This window comes from Xyrauchen texanus, chromosome 7, assembly GCF_025860055.1.
Source record: "Xyrauchen texanus isolate HMW12.3.18 chromosome 7, RBS_HiC_50CHRs, whole genome shotgun sequence".
In the NCBI taxonomy this organism is placed as follows: Eukaryota; Metazoa; Chordata; class Actinopteri; order Cypriniformes; family Catostomidae; genus Xyrauchen; species Xyrauchen texanus.
In genome coordinates, this window is record NC_068282.1 from 36081846 (window position 1) to 36100985 (window position 19140).

General features: G+C 39.6%; 1 protein-coding gene across 1 annotated transcript; it reads left to right on the forward strand.

Annotated features, from left to right (window-relative positions):
* Positions 1–10197: 10197 nt before the first annotated feature.
* On the forward strand, positions 10198–17727 carry LOC127646934 (uncharacterized). Its single transcript, XM_052130918.1, has 3 exons — positions 10198–10235; positions 13199–13397; positions 13710–17727. Exon 3 carries the CDS (start codon positions 14973–14975, stop codon positions 16392–16394), a length of 1422 nt encoding a protein of 473 aa, XP_051986878.1. The 5' UTR covers positions 10198–10235; positions 13199–13397; positions 13710–14972; the 3' UTR covers positions 16395–17727.
* The last annotated feature ends 1413 nt before the right edge of the window (positions 17728–19140 follow it).

The window sequence follows — 19140 nt, forward strand, 5'->3', positions numbered from 1 at the left end:
TGCATTTATTTTATATATTTATGTAACACACCGACATGTATGTAGCATGAGTATGTTGTTACAGCGATGTTGTTTTTTTAAAGATCAAATCAGCTAATATTTGAGGATTAGTGTTCGCTTACCGTTTTTTGCCTCAATTTATTTTAGGCTAGGGTTTCTGTTGCCTTTTTATGTTACCTCATGTTCATTGTTTTCACTAATCTCATGGTAACTAATGTCATATTTATGTCTTTTCAGATAGTACAGAGACAGGCTGGTGACGTGATTTCCAGCTCGCACCGCACAATGGGTCAATGAACTATTAACTATTAGCAGCAGTTACGTAAATGTAAAATTTAGTGAAATGAAGCTTATTGTTTACAATTCTTACAATTCTGTTTATAGTAATATAATTATTTATGTATTATAAATATTATATATCTAATGTATAATTCTTACAATACTTATTCATATACACAATATATTCAGCTTTAAAACAACTTAAGCATACTCGTATATAAACTGCCGTTCAAAAGTAATGAGGCTGAAAATTCAGCTTGGCATCACAGGAGTAAATTACATTTTAAAATACATTAAAATAGAAAACAGTTATTTTAAATTGTAATAATATATTACGGATATTCCTCTTTTTTTAAACGATGGATGAAACTGAATCAAGAGAACAGATTTTACAATTAATAGGGTGTTCGTTACTAACGTTATCCAGCTCCAATCCTTGCCTAATCTGTTAGTTATCCGATAACATCTCTTATCTCCTAATTTAATGAGTAATACTCAACTATAAAGGTTTTAATTTACAAGTTATTTTTATTTAGATGTACTGATAATATTCAGAATAAGATAATATTATTCTTTAAACGTCTCACCTTTTAAAAGTGTGTCGCAAACGGTTTGTTCTACGGTGCGGCATGTGTTTGCTGCTACTTCCGGGAACTATTGAGAGGCTCCACGAGCAGCCATTGCTGTAAAAAAAACGTTCCATTGGAGTCAATGGAGTTGTCGCAACTCTCTCTCTATATGGCTCTGGGTTAATCTATACCAACTGCTCTGGGAGCCTAATTGTCTCTGCTTCTCCTTTGTAGTTCTGAAGAAGTGTTTATGATGGGAATGTTGGAAAGATACCCTCTTTTGCCTTGTGATTGAGTTTCTAGACAAAGCACACAGGAGATGGGATTATTACTGTTCTCTCCCAACTGTAAAGTCCTCAGAAAATAACAAGGCCCGTTCTCTCCTGTAGAGAAAATTATATGAAGAACTGAATCGTGATGTGCACAAACACATAAATGTTTTTGTATGCAAAGTGATAAGACTTCGGAATTCCCAGCAATCAAAAGAAATAGCACTCTAAATGACAAGAAAAGACAGTCACCAGTTTACTATGTGATTCAGTCTGTGATTTGACACTATTACTTACAGTACATTGAAGAAATTTCTTGTTGCTACTGAGTTAGTATACAGTAGTTATTTTTTTTAACAATGTCTGGGCCTGTCTGTCCTTAAAAGAATAGTTCACCCAAAAATTGTAATTCTCTCATTATTTACTCACCGTCATGCCATCCCAGATGTGCATCTTTCTTTCTTATGCAGAACACAAATTAAAAAGGTTAAGAAGAATATCTCTGCTCTGTAGGTTCAGACAGCATGTAAGTAATCCATCAGACTCCAGTGATGAAATCCATATCTTAAGAATGATATGATAGGTGTATTTGAGAAATAGATAAATATTTAAGTCAGTTTTTGCTAGAAATTCTTCTCCCTGTCCAGTAGGTCATATGCATGAAGAATTTGAATAACCAATAACACAAGAAGAATGTGAGTCTTAAAGTGGAAATTTACTGAGCAGGGAGGAGAATTTAGAGTAAAAAGTTACTAAAATATTGATATGTTTATTTCCAATCCTATCAAAACACTTGAAAAAAAAAAAAGATTGAAAAAAAGTGCTTCAAAAGTTTGTAACCCATTCACTTGCATTGTATGGACCAAAAGAGCAGATCAATTCTTCTAAAAATCCTAATTTGTGGCCTGCTGAATAAAGAAAGTCATACACATCTGGAATAGAATAAGTGTGAGTAAATAATGAAATAACTTTCATTTTTGGGTGATCTGCTCCTTTAAAGCCCTGACACATTTCAGATGCTAAAGCCCACACCACCCACATCACTTACAGTAGGAACACTTAAAGCGCTAATATAATTCTAGTGAAATTGAAGAAAGCATGTGTGACATCACTTCAAACTAAATCTGGCCAAAAAAAGGTGTTTTTAAGTTTGTTGCAATGCTTCAAAATATTGGAGAGTTATCTGCCCCGCCCCAGACTCGCAGCTAGTGCGGGTTGCCAGAATGTTGACACGTAATGTAGCCAACTCTGAATCTGTTTTAAAGGATTTCTGGGCTTTACACTGTCTCCATCTTCCAAAGGCATCTAAAATATTTATCCTTGTTTTACTACACCTCTGGTCATGGTGGTTTTTTAAAGGATGTCGAGGCTTTTTAGGTCGGGTGGAATCTGTTATCTCTGATCCAGTTCGTTTGCTGGCTTCTATGGCTGCAGACACAGTGTTGTTTGCCTGCAAACTTGTTCAAATCTGCCAACCTGGCAGTGCCGAAATACAGTGGGTCATGGGCGGGATCACACAGGCCAAAACATAAACATAAATTCCGGCCTGGAATGGAAACTTCAAAAGAGAATATTCTGGCTGTAGCATTGTTATCGGAGAAGACAGTATTTCAATTTAGCATGTTTCCTAATTCTCTAAAGACATATTATGGTCATTTTATGATTTACTACAGTACAAATATTACATAAAGAGCCTTTAAGCCTACAAACATCTATTAAATACAGTGCCAGAAGGTAAACAGTACATTTTATAGCCACGTATAGCATGCCAGCGCATTAGCACCATGAATGCAGAAAGTAAACATTACAAATTACACATAATCTAATAGGGCTGTGTTGATACAATCAAATATCTATATATTGCAATACTTTTTTCATGATATTGTATCGATATCAATATTTATATTCAGCTATTTGTATATTCATATCATGTAAACACAAAACAAATTTTGCACACTGTTCCTTCCAAATAAATTTATTGATGTTTCAAGTTACATGCCCTTCATCAGACATCAGTATACAACTGAAATATACCCAAATTAAATGGAATTGAAATTGGAATTGATTTGTAATCAAGTCAAATTATGATATTGTGATGTATCGCAATATATTGTATCATGACTTATGTATTTCAATACGCATCGTATCGTGAGGTGTCAGGCGATACCCAGCCCTAGTATTTAATGAATATATATTACTTTAAATAATCACCAAATGGTTAAAATTATTTGATTCATCTAATGTATATTCTAGAATGAGGCATGTAGTAATTGATAACACATTTTCATGTTACATTGGTTAATGTTTTTCATAAAGCTTGTTGACAGCATGGATCTCATATTTAAATACTCCACTAAAGACTAGCCCTAGTGGTGTGGGCCATGTTTGAATGTTTGCAACAATGTACAGGGCCAGCATACTCCAGGTCACACCTACTGGTAAGGTGGACCAATGGCAGAAATAAGGTGTTTAGAAGGCGGTACAATGTTTTCCTGACAGTTTGCACTGGCCAGCTGTTTCAAACAACCAAAACAAAATCAAAAACACCTTTGTATAACATCTAAGAATAGAATTCCAATGAGGCAGATCGAAATGTTAGAGCAGCTTTTTTTTTTCATCCTTCTCAAAGATAGTTATCCCAACACATGTAATGTCTGAAAGTATGAATAATGAGAGAGAAGAGAGGGGAATTATGTGTATGAATGGCTGAAAGTGCTGTTACATTAATCTTCACAATAAACCAAATGCCCCTTCATGGCATTTTCATTGGGATTGGACTTTTAATAGAAAGATTTCAGCTGTTAGCAGAATGCATCATCTAAATGTCTAACCTGATTAACATTTATCTTTAGCAGATCCTTCTTCACTGGGGTCTTTTTCTGTCAAACTCAGTTTCACTGTGCGAGGAGTCCAGTTTATGATACAGGAGAACGCCACACGCTAAGGTCAAACTAATTGAGAATGTGTATATGTGTGTGTCAATAGAGTGATTTATCTCCTGGGCTTATTCCATGGGCTCCTCTTAATCTGAGAAATATTGCAATGATAACACTGTGCCAGATATAATGGCACAGGAAAGACAGAAAGTGATAAAGAGAGCTCTGAGAATCGCACAATACTTGCTATCGGTGGATCAGTTTACAGGTAGAAAGAAAGTGAGGACTTAATGGTCATTAACACTATGAGGTCATTAATATGTCACGCAGGGAACCACCCTATGAGAGAAGCTAATGGTCCATAACCACTGCACTGTGTTTGGTCTTTAACACCACACTATCTCTCGCTTAATTTCTATTGTTTGGTAATGAGACCACAGTTTAAATTCACATGTTTTGTGTGCGGGCTGAGCTCCTGCTGATTGGGCTGATCAAAGTTGAGAGAATTGGAGACATGAAGAGGACAGCTGAATCTGGGAAGATGTGGTAAAAAGCAGATGAAGAGGTCCACATTTATTTTCTTAAGAGTGTCCTTGTTGAAATGAGTGGGGCTGTTTTGGCAGAAGGCAAGATTTATTACAAATAATTATTTTTACAAAAGCACACCTCTTTCGTTGGGCACCAGATAGACTTACAGCAACACGAGATGACACTATTTCCTTTCTTTGGTTATTTTTTACAAAATTAGCATGTAACCGTAGTATTAGTTGCTAATTAGTTTCACTCTGTTTAGAAATAAGTATGGTGAACATCAGAGAGTAAAAGAAAGAAATGGAATGACATAAAGGGACTCTATTTCCCCTCTTGGCTGCTTTATTTAATCAGCGGAAGTGAAAACAAATGAGAGTCATTTCTCTTCCCCAACAGTTTTAACCTCTGATACAATAATAATTCTCATTAATAACTCTACATTGATGGATTGCACCACTAAAAAAACATTTGCACCTTGAAAATGTACATTTCAGTAAAATTTGTAAAAAAATATTGACTTCTGAATGTTGATCTAAGAATTCCTTTACACTTCCAACAAATATGTGCACCAACAAGCTTGGTCATGATTCCGACACACTGTCTGAAGCACTTGGATGATCTAATTTCTAAAAACCAAATAATAATAAAATGTGACCAAGCTACTTAACTACGACAAAAACATGTCAAAAACATGTTTCATACTTGTTCAATTATGTCAAAAATGTGTGCTTTTTCCTGTGAATTAATGAACATTCGCAAGGCCAATGAATATAAAGCTTAACTTTGAGTTCTGAGACTAGTCCTCTAAGTACATGTGCATGGATGCACATGGAAAAAAAAGGTAGCGGAGGGGGGGGGTCCTCATGCTGTTGACTGATGTATGGGCGGAGCCTGAGTTTGAGTGAAGGGCAGGGGCACTGCTGTTGTTGTGTAGAGAAAAAGAGTTAACCAAGAAACCCATGGCCTGGAGCTTGAGCCTTTGGTATATAAACAGCTGAATTTTAGCATAAGGGAAAGGCCTTGTGTTGGCCTCCAAGACATTGTGCATTTGTGTGCTTGAAACTCAGAACAGAGTTAGACTTTTTTATCCTGCTGCGTGGTTCAAATTCAACTGTGGCTTTCATTCATATTGAAATGGTCTTATAATGGGTGGTACAATGGACAGTAAATCCAATATCAAACACACACACACACACACACACACACACACACACACACACACACACACACACACACACTGTAAACATTCAGACACTTCCAGCGTCTTTGGTGGAGGCATAAAGAGAAGCTTTTAAATATTAGACACACACTGGTATGTCAACAGACTACATGTAAAAACATTAACCAATGCGGCAAAAAATTTGCTGTTATTACTACATGCCTCACTGTATGAACAGAATACACATGAGATCAAGAAAAGCTGTTTTAACCACTCTGTGATTATTTAAATAATATACAGTATAAACAGTACATAATGTCTAATATGTCATGTTACATTCTGAACTCATGGTGCTAATGCTAATGCTAACAAGCTATACGTGACAATAATATCCACCGGTTACCATACGTTGTTGTATATACTTTCGTAGACGTAATGTTAAAAAAATAACATGCGTATTAAACAATGTCTCTACGCGAACAATCGTACAGATGTAGTTACGTTTTGACCAGCTCTGCAACTCAACCAGTGTCAAATCAATCATTTTTATTTGTATTGCGCTTTTCACAACACTCATAATTTCAATCAGCTTTACAGAAAATTATGTTTCAAAAGAAAAATGTGTAATATAGTAATATCTTTGAGTCATAATACATTGAAAAAATACACTGTAAAATGTGCCTTAAAAGAATGAATTGAAAAATAATAAGATTTATATTTATACTCCCAGTGAACAAGCTTAAGGCGACTGTGGCAATGAACACAAATATCCATAAAATGAGAAAAATAACCTTGGGGGAAACCATGCTCACTGTGGGAACCAGTTCCCCTCTGGCTAAACAGCATGAATATAATGCAAATATTAGTTATTTACGTGTAGTACAAGTCGAGATTTAAAATAATATAGTAATTATACTTACTTTACAAGTAAGTATTAGGGGCCAATTTTTAAACAAATATATATTGCATTAACTGTAAGATTATTGACTAAAGTCTTAGAATTTACATTCTTAATTAACTGTGGAAGTGCAAACAGATGCATTGTCTATCGATATTTGGCTGATGAAGGCTGCAATTAATTTATTATCTACGTATTCCATTTTAAGAGTGTAGTCCATCTTTTGGATGGCATCAGTTCATCCTCTGTGAAGTCCATCATAGTAGACTGAAGTGATATCTGGCTGACACAGGCTGAAGTTAGTCGTCATCACTCAGCAACATGTAGTAGTGGGAGTCGGTCATCAGGCAAGAGCAGAGTAAGACATCAGGCAGAACTGGATTCGGACATCATAAAGGACCAGAGCTGGATCTGGCAGGCTCTGGTAACCTTAGGATATGTATCCCAAGGGTTCAGACAGGGACACATGGCAACGTTGCCATGGTCATATCCTCGCAATGAAGGCATGATGTATCCACGAAAGATGTCTTGGTGTGGGCAGTGCCCAAACATGAAACCACATCCAGGAATAACACACAAAGGCATCTTTAAAAAGACGCATCTTTAAAAAGATGTTCTGATGTGTGCCGCTCTTTTAGAATATACTTTTTTAGGTGGAAAATACTCTTTTTAGAATATATTCTTAGAAGATCTGACGAAGAGCCCAGGGGCGATCTCTGCAGTGCACCCGTGCAGAGAGGGGAGAAAGCCGCTATAATGCCCCGTAAGGATCCAGCAGAGGTGAATGGAAGCTGTGGGAATACAGATGGCTTATTTCTCAATTAAATAGCAACCGCTCCAAAGAGAAAATCTAAGATGCCGAGCCAGAGTTCCACATCATGGCCGCCGAGCCAGTGTTCCATGTCATGGTCGATGAGCCAACGCCCATACCTGCCGCGGCCAACGAGCCAATGCCCACTACTGCCACGGCCAACAAGCTGGTAACTTCGTCCAGAGACAGCGTTGCCAGCCTTGTCCATCTTAGAGCGTGCGCTGCCAACTTCGGCCTCTCGGAGGAGGAGGAGGAGAAAGACTTTTGTTTCAAAGTCCATGTACACGACCACAGAGGTTGTTTACAAATCTCTACCCATGTTCATGACCACAGAGGTTGTTTCCAAATCTCTGCCCATGTTCATGACCACAGAGGTCGTCTCCAAGTCTCTGCCCATATACACGACCACCGAGGTCATTTCCAAGTCTCAGCCCATGTACACGACCACGAAGGTTGTTTCCAAGTCTCTGCCCATGTACATGACCATGGAGGCCATTTCCAAGTCTCTGCCAATGTACACGACCACAGAGGTCGTTCCAGAGTCTCAGTCCATGCCCACGACCACAGAGGTCGCTCCCGAGACTCGGTTCATGTTCACGACCACTGAAGTCTTTTCCCAGTCATCCTGGACTCTTAGTTTCGGACTCTCATGGCTAAGCCACGCCAGGGTCAGCTCCAGGCCATGTCACAGCCACACCAGAGTCAGCTCCAGGCCATGTCACAGCCACGCCAGAGTCAGCTCCAGGCCATGTCACAGCCATGCTAGAGTCAGTTCAAGGCCATGTCATAGCCACGCAAGAGTCTGCTCCAGGCCGTGTCACAGCCACACCAGAGTCAGCTCCAGGCTATGTTACAGCCATGCCAGAGTCAGCTCTAGAACATGTCACAGTCAGACGTGACTGTGACTGTGCCAGAGTCAGCTCTAGAACATGTCACAGTCACGTCTGAGTCTGCTCCATGCCATGTCACAGCCATGCCTCAGCCTGCTCCATGCCTTGTCACAGCCACACCTCAGCATGCTCCATTCCATGTCACAGCCACGCCTCAGCCTGCAACATGAAATGTCAAAGCCAAGCTTCAGTCTGCTCCATGCCATGTCTTAGCAAACCTCATTTTGCTCCATGCCTTTGCTCCATGGTACTCACCAACGCTCTACCCACCGTAACTACTAGACCTGACAGAAAATCAGCAAATTTTCTAAGGAAATCAGAACATGGCACTGGTGGTTTATATTCTGTAGCAAGAACAAAAGACGACAGAGATTTTTTATTTATATCTGACGATGTCATGTTAACTGATGTTTTTATGGTTGGAATCTACCATAAAATCATGATGGTGTCAAAGTATGTGGAACAAGGGGTCACACCCACTGTGCTGGAAGCTTGCCTAGCTTGTGAGAGATGGGCAGGAGTACCAAAGAAGATATAATTGAGCTGGGCCACTAGCTGAGGCAACCTCGCTCTAAGATCCATGTCGGCGGATTGGAAACTGGGAGGTGTTAGACAGGAAGATTGGAGAGTGAATGCAAGTTGAAACACTGAAGGGACAGTGGCGGTATCGGCCACAGGGAAATTAGCTGAGAAGTGTGCAGGAGGGGTTGTTATGCCCTAATGCGGCAGGCACCCCCGAGGGTCATCTCGGATGGAAGCGTGAATCCTAGCCGCCTGGACTGACCTTAAGTCTCCCTCCTGGCTTGGTTGTAAAGAAGGGCTTGTGTGAGGAATGGTGCGAGCTCCGTGGGAGGACAATCTGTGGCCGCACAAGCAAGTCTCGCCCGTGATCTGGCAGGATCGGCCTGAGCAGAAGTGAGAATCCTTGCCACTCGAAACCAACCTGGCTCCCCCTCCATATGCATTGGAGGGGCCCTCATGGCATTCTAACAGGGGAGTCCTCCTGGCACTTCGAATGGAGAGCTTAGTTTATTCAAATGGGAGGGATCTTGAGCATTGTGGTGGGCTCGTCCAGCACTTTGAGACAGGGGAGCTGCTGGACTGGAGAGACCCCCAGCCTGGTTGACAAGAATTGTAGTATATTTTTCAATATTCTAGTATGTTTCTTATATATCAAAATACTTATATGAATTTCCTGGCCTTTGTGTGACCCAGGAGAGAGCATATGAGGTTACTAAAATTGTTGTTGGTGCAGAGGCCACAAAGAGTACCCAGCTGTAACAAAATAATGAGACTAAGGACCTTGAAGATAGACTAAAGCCAAGTTTCTACCAGTAAAAAGATATCAAAAGGCTCTGTGAGATAATGCTGGCAAATAGTATCCATTGGTTACAAAAATAACAAAGGGGCACAGAAATGAGGTAATGCCAGATAACAAACTGTATAGAAGAGGAGGTTTTGGACTAAGACAGTCAGAACGGACAGCTGGCCGGTCTCATGTCTGTTGGTGTTCAATAAACTACAACTTTTTGCATCTGGAACTCAAGACTCCGAGAGTTTTCTTACAACTTAGAGAGATTCATCGTGATTTTCCACGACATGTTCCTGGCGACCGACGAAGGGACGGCAGTGAGGTCAAAGGGGTAGAAAGGTCACTGACAGGACGGCTTGCACGAGTTACACAAGATCACCGGCGCCACAAAATCAAGGTAAGCGTTTTGCTTAAGGTGATCTTGTGTGATCTGTGATAGCAAGTCCCAGTAAGTGACTTCCCTGAGACTTTTGCCTGTCCGGACATGGAATAATTTGGACTAATTGGCTAAAATAGAGGCGAGTTCCAGATTTCAAAAATTGGGGGGTGGGATTGTTTAAAGAGAGTTTAAGAACGTTTATTTGAAGAAGGTAGAAAAAGCCTGGGGGTGAGTCGAGAAGCGACGCGTGTGAAAATTCCAGGTTAGGTGCATTTATTCAAGGTTTTGCCAGAAGAGTGGCTGAAAATCCTGTACAGGTGAAAATCCTAACTCAGGTGGAGAAGTGAAAATTCGTGCAAAATTCCTCCAGGTGTTAGATTAAGTTATTTATTGCAGTGTTTGACGGAACCCGGACTGTGCAGAAAACGGGGAATTGTTGAACTATGTGCATGTTTGAGATAATGAATAATGTGCATGACTAACTGTTGTTGGTGCATGTGTGCTTACGGTACTAATTGCGCTGTTCTTGTGTTTATTCAAATGCATGATTGCAGTGTTGATGATGTATTGTGTGCAGAGGCAGAATAATACAGAGAATCAGGTGCAATAAGGAAATGCTAAATGAGAGCAAAAGTGGAAAATGAATTGAAACAGTGAATTGAATAAAACAATTGTTGAAAAAGTATAAAGACGCAAAATGGCACCTGCTTCTCTGATAACTCCCTGCCTTGCTCTCACTCACTGGTCAGCTGAACGGACAGCTCTGTGAGTGAGGGGAAGGGGAGATTCAGAAGAGAAAAAATAGAATAATTGGGAAAAAGATAAAGAAAAGGCAAAATGTTTTCCATTGCAGTGAACAAGACTAGAGAAAAATGAAGAGACAAGCGAGTTTTGTAAAGTTTGGAGATCAATGCAGATCTGAAGAGTGGGAGAGAGAATTGGAAAGAGCGCTGATAGAGTCAAAGGGAATCAGCGATCATTTTTGGAAAGAATCAGAGTACATAGATTATGCAGGGCAGAAGAGAAAATTAACTGTAAAAAGAAGGAGTTAATGACAACTGAAGTGGTGAATTTAGGAGAAATAGAACAGGAGTGGCCGTTTGTTGACTGGAAAGAAATTGCAGCAGGTAACATTTCTCTCTCATACAGTATGACTGAGTGCTGTGAAGAGCTGTAGGGTAGGGGCTGCTAGAGTGAGAATAGGGAGCTGTAAAGGGAGGGCTGTGAGCATGCACAGAGAAATAGAACAAGATTTTTTTCTTGTCTCAGTTTTCCTCCTGAAACAGAAATCATAATGTGGAAATAAGCTGTTACTGAATTTGAGAATTTGTTTTATTTTATTTTGATTTGATTTTTATATGTAAAATGATGTGCCTTGACAATAATGTTAGATAGAGTGAAATGAAGGAGTTCAAACAGCTCTCCTCATCAATGATTAAAGATTTTATAAATTTAGAGGGCAATCTATATTTAAGGGTTTATACTGAAGACAACAGATTAAGTTGAAAATTCATCTAAAAGTATAAATGTAGGTTCAAAAACTATCTAGAGACTATTATTGAATTAAGGTGATGTTTTTAAATTAAGCTTCCTAGAAGCTTGAGAGGCTTTGTTCTGATGTTAGTCGCCACCATGATACATAGTTTTGTGTAACATTTGCTAAAGTAGCAGAAATAAAATCTGAATGGAAATTAATGATCTATAAATGAGTTCAATTTTAGCATATTTTACTTTTACTTTGGACAATTTTAATAGATTGATGAATTTTTAATAAGGCTTTTTTGAATTTAACCATGTTTTGAATTGTCTCCATATTTAAGCATTTGCAGATGTTTCATTGGCTGTGTTGGTTCTCTGGTGATGCTCCCTGAAAAAGAAAATATCTGTTTACTGATACCAAATTATTAAGGATTGAGGACTGTGCAGTATCAAGACCAGTGGCACGAGGTGATGACCCAATGACGGGTAAGACTTGACAATGGCGTCACCGCCCAAGAAGGTTTGAAAGGGTTTTAAGGAAGTGGATGAATGCTCTTAGATCAGAAGCATCAAAAGGGAGGTCTAGAAGAGACCTGCCAAAAAATTTTTTAAAGTTCCACTGAACCCGACTGCATTTTAATAACCGCTTTACTAAAATAACTTATCACAGTGTTAAATACCAAGCATTCTGTCACTGTGTTGTCAGGGGATCATACCCTGTGTAGAGGATTATTATAGATTGGTTTTGGGGGTAAAGTTTTAAGAACGGTTGCAGACAAAGGAGTGCTGGACTTTTTATAGAAGTATTAAACAAACATGGGGAATGTTTGTATGATAATACATTTAGACTGGAAGATGATTTATTACTTTTACTTATGCTTTAATTGAACTCATGTACATTTTAAAAGTAATGAAGAATGGAAAAGATACATGGTGGTGTCTAAAGATTAAGATTGCTTGTCTTGTTTGTTTGTAACAATATAAATGGAATTAATTAAGAAATAGGGTGCAGGGTTGGCTACAATTGGTATAAAAATTGAAACAACAATTCTTGAGAGGGGAATAATATTATATTTTGTGTTACCATTGATTAAAAAATTATGTAAAAAACCAGATGAAGTACTGATCAATGTAAATGGCCCAATGCAACAGAAAGACCAAACTGGGAGGAAATTGATTCCTCCAATGATATGTTATATATTTGATCATTCTTTTATTCATTTAATACTCTGAATTACTCTGATGCAGTCTGAAACTATGGAAAACAGCTTAGCTTGCAGGGAAAATTAATTAATGTGATACAGACATTGAGAGACCTTGGGAAACAGGAGGAAATGAAATGTATGTGATAAGTGAATGAGTAGGGAGTTTTAAGATAAGGAACACCTGGAGGAGGCAGAGGACCCATGTGTTATTTAGTGCTAGAAATGAGATGCAACAAATGTGTGTGTTGCAAATGACTGTAATAAGGGAAATCATTTAATATATTAATCAAATGAATGCAGAAAGTAATGATTTTAGGTAATATAAAACAGGTAACCATATGAGGTGATTACAGTGTTCTTTATGCATATAAAGTGAAATAGTCATGCTGTCGCCATCATTGAAGCAAGTTAGGATAGGATGACCCTCTGAAGGAGAGAAGGTGGAAAACAATTGCGGCCTACAATACCAATGAATAAGAAAGACATATTAATATGAATGTTATTACTGACATACTTGGGACAAGTGTTGCCCCCAATACAGGGCCTACCAGAGATACGTCCCAAGAAGGACCAGGATTCCCAGATGAACAATGTCAGAAAGTCCGTCCCGGAACGGAAAACAGGCAGCGGTTTCTGACGGACTAATATCACAGTTACTACTTCCAGCAGACTGATACGATAGCTAGTTCCAGATGCGCTCTCCCATATATCGTTCAATGTTGTGCGTTCATGCAACAAATGTGAGTAATTATGTGGATATTGTTTAGTCAACACTTTGTATTTGTTATTGTGAATGTAAGATGTTTAGCAAATGACGAACGAGATATGCCAATGACTATAGCGGAGAGACGCTAATCATATGATCACGTTGTTATTATATGTTGCGTCATGTTGTTTATTTGAAGTTTATCTTATTATATGTTTATTTGTTATCTGATAGCTTGTGTGTGCATTTGTGATGACTATCTAGTCAGTTATTGATACCTTGTGAGGTAATTTGTGTACAGAGATGTTGTATTCATACTGCATTCCTTTATTTATATATTCTACAGACCACAACACAACGTGATGACGTTTTATAATTCTCCCTACCATCTTGAGATTGTAACTGGATGCCACTTACTGCCTGACAAGTATTATTAAAGAGAAGTTTGATGAAGATATACCTCTTCCGTGCCTGATTCTCTTACCGGAATCACTGTCCATAATTGTCCGCCTACAGAACTGTAAATTCACAAAGGTTGCCAGAGGTGCTACTCTGCAATAAACAATTCTAAGAAAGCATACTGCAGAGTGGGTTCCCTACAATCAGCCTTGGGGATCTTGGTTGGCCTTTCCAATGAAGCTGACCTAAAACGAAATACTCCAGAAAGTGAATTCAGAAAGTACAGAGCACTTGACGGACTATATTGAAGAAACTATGAATATAGACTTCCCAACGATGAATTCGAGGCAAGATTCAGATGAAGAAGAGCAGCAAGCACAAAAACAAGAACCCGAGGAAGAAGAAGATCAGCAGGAACCGGCTACAGAATCTGAGGAAAGAGAAGAGGAAGTAGAAGAAGGACAATCGAAAGTAGGGGAAGATCATGCTGTGGCAGAAAGAGGGATTGAAGTGCCGCAGTAGAGCAGGAAAGTATAGAAAGTGAGACGGAAGTACATGTCACAGAGGAACAGGACCAAGAAGGTGAAGAAGGAGAAAGACAAGAAGAAAGTGATCGTCCTGCTGAAACAGATTCAGAAGCAAATGAAGGAAAAGAAACAGGCCAACAAGCGCAGTCGTTCGAGGAAGAGTTGTGGCACATGGAGAAAGAATGGAAGCTCAAGGAGGTATTAGTGTGGATGATGATGTTACTAACATATTTGGGACAGGTATTGCCTCCCATACAGGGCCTAACGGAGAGGAGATCCAGGAAGGCCCAGACTCCCCAGGCGAGGGACCATCACGACGACCATGGTATGATGAATTTCGTACAATTGACATCTCAGACCTTCAATATTATTCCCCCGAATGAGCAGAGACTAGATAACATAGCACAAGAAATCAGAAAGAAGCGAACGCCTGGATCATTAAACAAAGGTGAACCCAAAAATCAAAGAATCTGGATAAGCAATTTGGCTAAGCAGAACAAACCTGCCTAAAATAACCTGCCTAAAAAGACACCTGACAAAATAATCACCAAAGACTGAAAAAGCCAATAAATTTAGAAAATGATATGGAACCCATATAGTCAGCAGGAACAGAGGAACTATTAGAACACGCAAATCAAAATGACTGGTATAAATGGGCCAGATATACAGCTAAGCAAGCAAAAATGACAAACTGTGTAATGTGCTCACCCTCTCCATTGAAAAAGTTGATTGTAGTCCCGAATCAGTATGATTATAAGCATTGCGCTGAGTATTATGCCAAAAATTGTGGTAACACAGGAAGAACAGTGTTCTGCCCTGCAGAATGTTTGGCATTTTTGGGTCATCCGGAATATGATAAATATTATAAGATGATAGGGTGGGGAGATGAATGTAGAAAATTAGACATACGTGTGGAAAATGAGAAAAAAGAAAGCCCATTATCATATACAATAAATCGTCAACTGGAGTATGAATGCTTCAATAAAACTAGAAGAGAAACTAATGTAGGACAATTTAAGGGTAATTGCGCAGTAATATGGCATTTAGATGAGGAAATGTTTTCTAACAATAATGTGATTAGGTTTAGTGGACCGCAATATGCAACAGTGACATTAGGACAGAACTTCACTGCAAACATAACTCCAGGATGTCTAGGCGTAGTTGTTGGTCATTGCCTTACAGGATGTGAAAATCAAACTTTAGTATCTCCTGCGAGAAAAATCCATGCGGAACAAACAGAAACTATAGCAGACTATTTTTGGTTATGTGGGGGAGATCAATTGAAAACCACACTACCTAAAGGCTGGAAAGGACTGTGCACTAGAGTAAGGCTAATACAAGAAGTAACTATGGTAGAATGGGACCCCTCTGAAATCCAAACTGCACCAAAACCTTTAGTCCACAACAAAGCTAGGGTGAAAAGAGCGTACGCCCCAGATCCTGGTGTTTACATGGATGCAATTGTCCAACCGAGAGGAATACCTCAACAGTTTAAAGCTAGGAATGAAATAAAATCAGGTTTTGAGTCAATATTCGTATGGGTAACACCCAACAAAAATTTAGAGTGGATTAATTATATTTACTATAACCAACAGAGATTTATAAACTATACTGACGAGGCACTGGAGGCGTTAGGACACCAACTATCAGCAACTAGTAAAATGGCATGGCAAAATCGTCAAGCACTAAATTGGTTATTGGCAGATAAAGGAGGAGTATGTGTTATGTTCGGAGCAGATTGCTGTACATACATACCAAATAATACATCCCCAGAAGGAGCTTTTACCCAGGCAATGAAGAAACTGCATGACCTGAGAAAGGAAGTTAAATCTAATGCAGGGAGAGATCAGCTGTTTGGGCAATGGTTTGATGACCTTTTTGGGTCATGGAAGATTGGGTTAATGAAAATAGGTATAATAATAGTTATAGGACTGACCCTATTTGCATTATTGTTTTGTTGTATTATACCCATTCTGAGATCAATAATGACTAGAACAGTGGCTAAGCAAATGGTAACTGTTTCAATGATACCACCGGAAACAGGGCTAGAAACTAGGTACTGTACCATTGGGCCAGGATTGGATGAACTTGATGAGATTTACTGAGAAGCAATCAAGAAAATAACAATGTAAGGGGAATTTTATTTTTGAACACTTTTCTCATGTTTTTGATAGTAAGGGAGACAGCAAGACTATTGTACTTTCATTTTACATAACAGAATAGATAGCATCTCAAGAAAGGAGTTAGAGGGTGTTTTGTTTGTTATTTTTGACATATTCCCCAATTACTCTCAATGTAACCAATAACTTCTTACTTATAATGATTGATGAAGTATATCTTTTAGTACAATGTACCTATCAAGTAGAAGTAGTATTGCTGATGATTATGTTTAAGAAAAATATACATGTAAAGTAATTGCCAAGAGAAGACATGTGAGGGAGATATTTGAAGAAAGGAGCAACGAGCACCTCAGTGCTTGGCTGCAAGAGCAAATAGACTCAACTGGTGGTTTAAAAACCCGCTGTCTGCTCCAACGCACCACCAGATAGCGCTCCAGGCTACCGGAATTGTCTGTGAGTTCCTCTGGCAACGAAGGATGAATATTACTATGTTACTTTTACTAGTGTTTTGTTAAGCATATATATATATATATATATATATATATATATATATATATATATATATATATATATATATATATATATATATCTTCTACTAATGGATAATCAATTGTATTTTACATCACGCAAGGCTTCACATTTGCATGCACATGCTTATTAAAAATGAGTTGATTTTTGTCACCCACCCCCAGGAACAGTGCTAGCTAGAGGACTGGGATCTTTTACTCCTTCCTAGCCAAGTGTGGATGGAGAGGTTTGGTCCCAAGTTCTGCAGAGTGCAGCCCCATAAAGATGGCATTGAATAGTGGACTGAGTAACCTACTTTGGCTACATGATGGAATGGGACAGGCTGGCTTGTGTGACTGCACTCTGGTTTGAGGGAAATAGAGTGTGAGACTTTTTTAAGTCTCAGAGGTGGGAATATATAGTATATTTTTCAATATTCTAGTATGTTTCTTATATATCAAAATACTTATATGAGTTTCCTGGCCTTTGTGTGACCCAGGAGAGAGCATATGAGGTTACTAAAAGTGTTGTTGCTGCAGAGGCCACAAAGAGCACCCAGCTGTAACAAAGTAATGAGACTAAGGACCTTGAAGATAGACTAAAGCCAAGTTTCTACCAGTAAAAAGATATCAAAAGGCTCTGTGAGATAATGCTGGCAAATAGTATCCATTGGTTACAAAAATAACAAAGGAGCACAGAAATGAGGTAATGCCAGATAACAAACTGTATAGAAGAGGAGGTTTTGGACTAAGACAGTCAGAACGGACAGCTGGCCGGTCTCATGTTTGTTGGTGTTCAATAAACTACAACTTTGGCATCTGGAACTCAAGACTCCGAGAGTTTTCTTACAACTTAGAGAGATTCATCGTGATGTTCCACGACAGGATCAGAAAGCAAGTCGTGAATGCCTCATGGTTAGCTGATGAGGGCTTGTTGTGTGTTTTTTGTATGGAGATGGTTAGTATGGATGTAGCTGAGGTAAGCAGCAGATGACCAACATTCTAGAAAGAAGGGCCGTTCAACAGACGATGCCATCACCACCACCCTCCATCTGGCCCTCACCCACCCAGAAAGCTGAACCTACTGGGCCTGGACACCTCCCTCTTCAACTGGATCCTGGACTTCCTGACTGGGAGAACTCAGTCAGTCCAGATCGGGAACAGCATCTCCACCACCACCACACTGAGCACTGGGGCCCCCCAGGGCTGTGTGCTCAGTCCACTCTGTTCACTCTGAGTCAGCAATGCACAGCTCGAATCACATCATCAAGTTCGCAGATGACACGACCGTGGTGGGTCTCATCAGTAAGAACGACGAGTCAGCATACAGAGAGGAGGTGCAGCGACTAAAGTGGTAGCCTTCAGTGCCGTAAAATGCTGCGGCAGCTTTTGTTGGAAAAAAGTGATGATTAAGATGGAAGAGCTGTTCTGATGAAGGTGAATGCTTTGCAATGAAGTTGCATCAGATGATCCAAGTAACTTGCATGGGTCTGTTCATGGGCAATGGGAGTGGCCAAATGCGAAAGCTCTCAGTGCCACGTAGAGGTAAGCAGCTGTTTATATACTCTTGCTCTGGCTGGTTAGATTTAATAAACTTGCTCCTCCTGAACATAATGAAACTACATATTAGAGACTCTACCAATCTTTGAGTAACCCACCGGCTAAACTTTACACACATTGTTGTCCATAAATATCAATGCATTGCTAACTCGCTTCTACAGTGAGAGGTGACATGTTAAGAAGAAAGAGAGAAAATGAGTGTGTGAAGTGTGGGGACATTCAATTCAAAACAGACTGGGACAAGAATGAAGAATGGAGATCTGAATCAAGACATTAATTCTCTATTATGTTACCACGCCTCAGCCTGCTCCATGCCATGTCTCAGTTAAGCCCCACACTGTTCCATGCCATGTCAAAGCCAAGCTTCATTCTGCTCCATGCCATGTCATGCCTAGGCCTGCTCCATGCCACGTCAGAGGCACGCCTGAGTCTGCTCCATGCCATGTCACGCCTCAGCCTGCTCCATGCCATGTCTCAGCCATGCCTCAGCTTGCTCCATGCCATATCACAGCCACACCTCAGCTTGTTCCATGCCATGTCTCAGCAAAGCCCCAGACTGCTCCGTGCCATGTCACAGCCAAACCTCAGTCTGCTCCATGCCATGTCACAGCTGAACCTCAGTCTGCTCCATGCCATGTCACAGCCGAACCGCAGTCTGCTCCATG

Bases quoted from the DNA above. Each gene is read 5' to 3' on its own strand.
- LOC127646934 (XM_052130918.1), top strand. From the start codon at position 14,973: ATGACAAACTGTGTAATGTGCTCACCCTCTCCATTGAAAAAGTTGATT.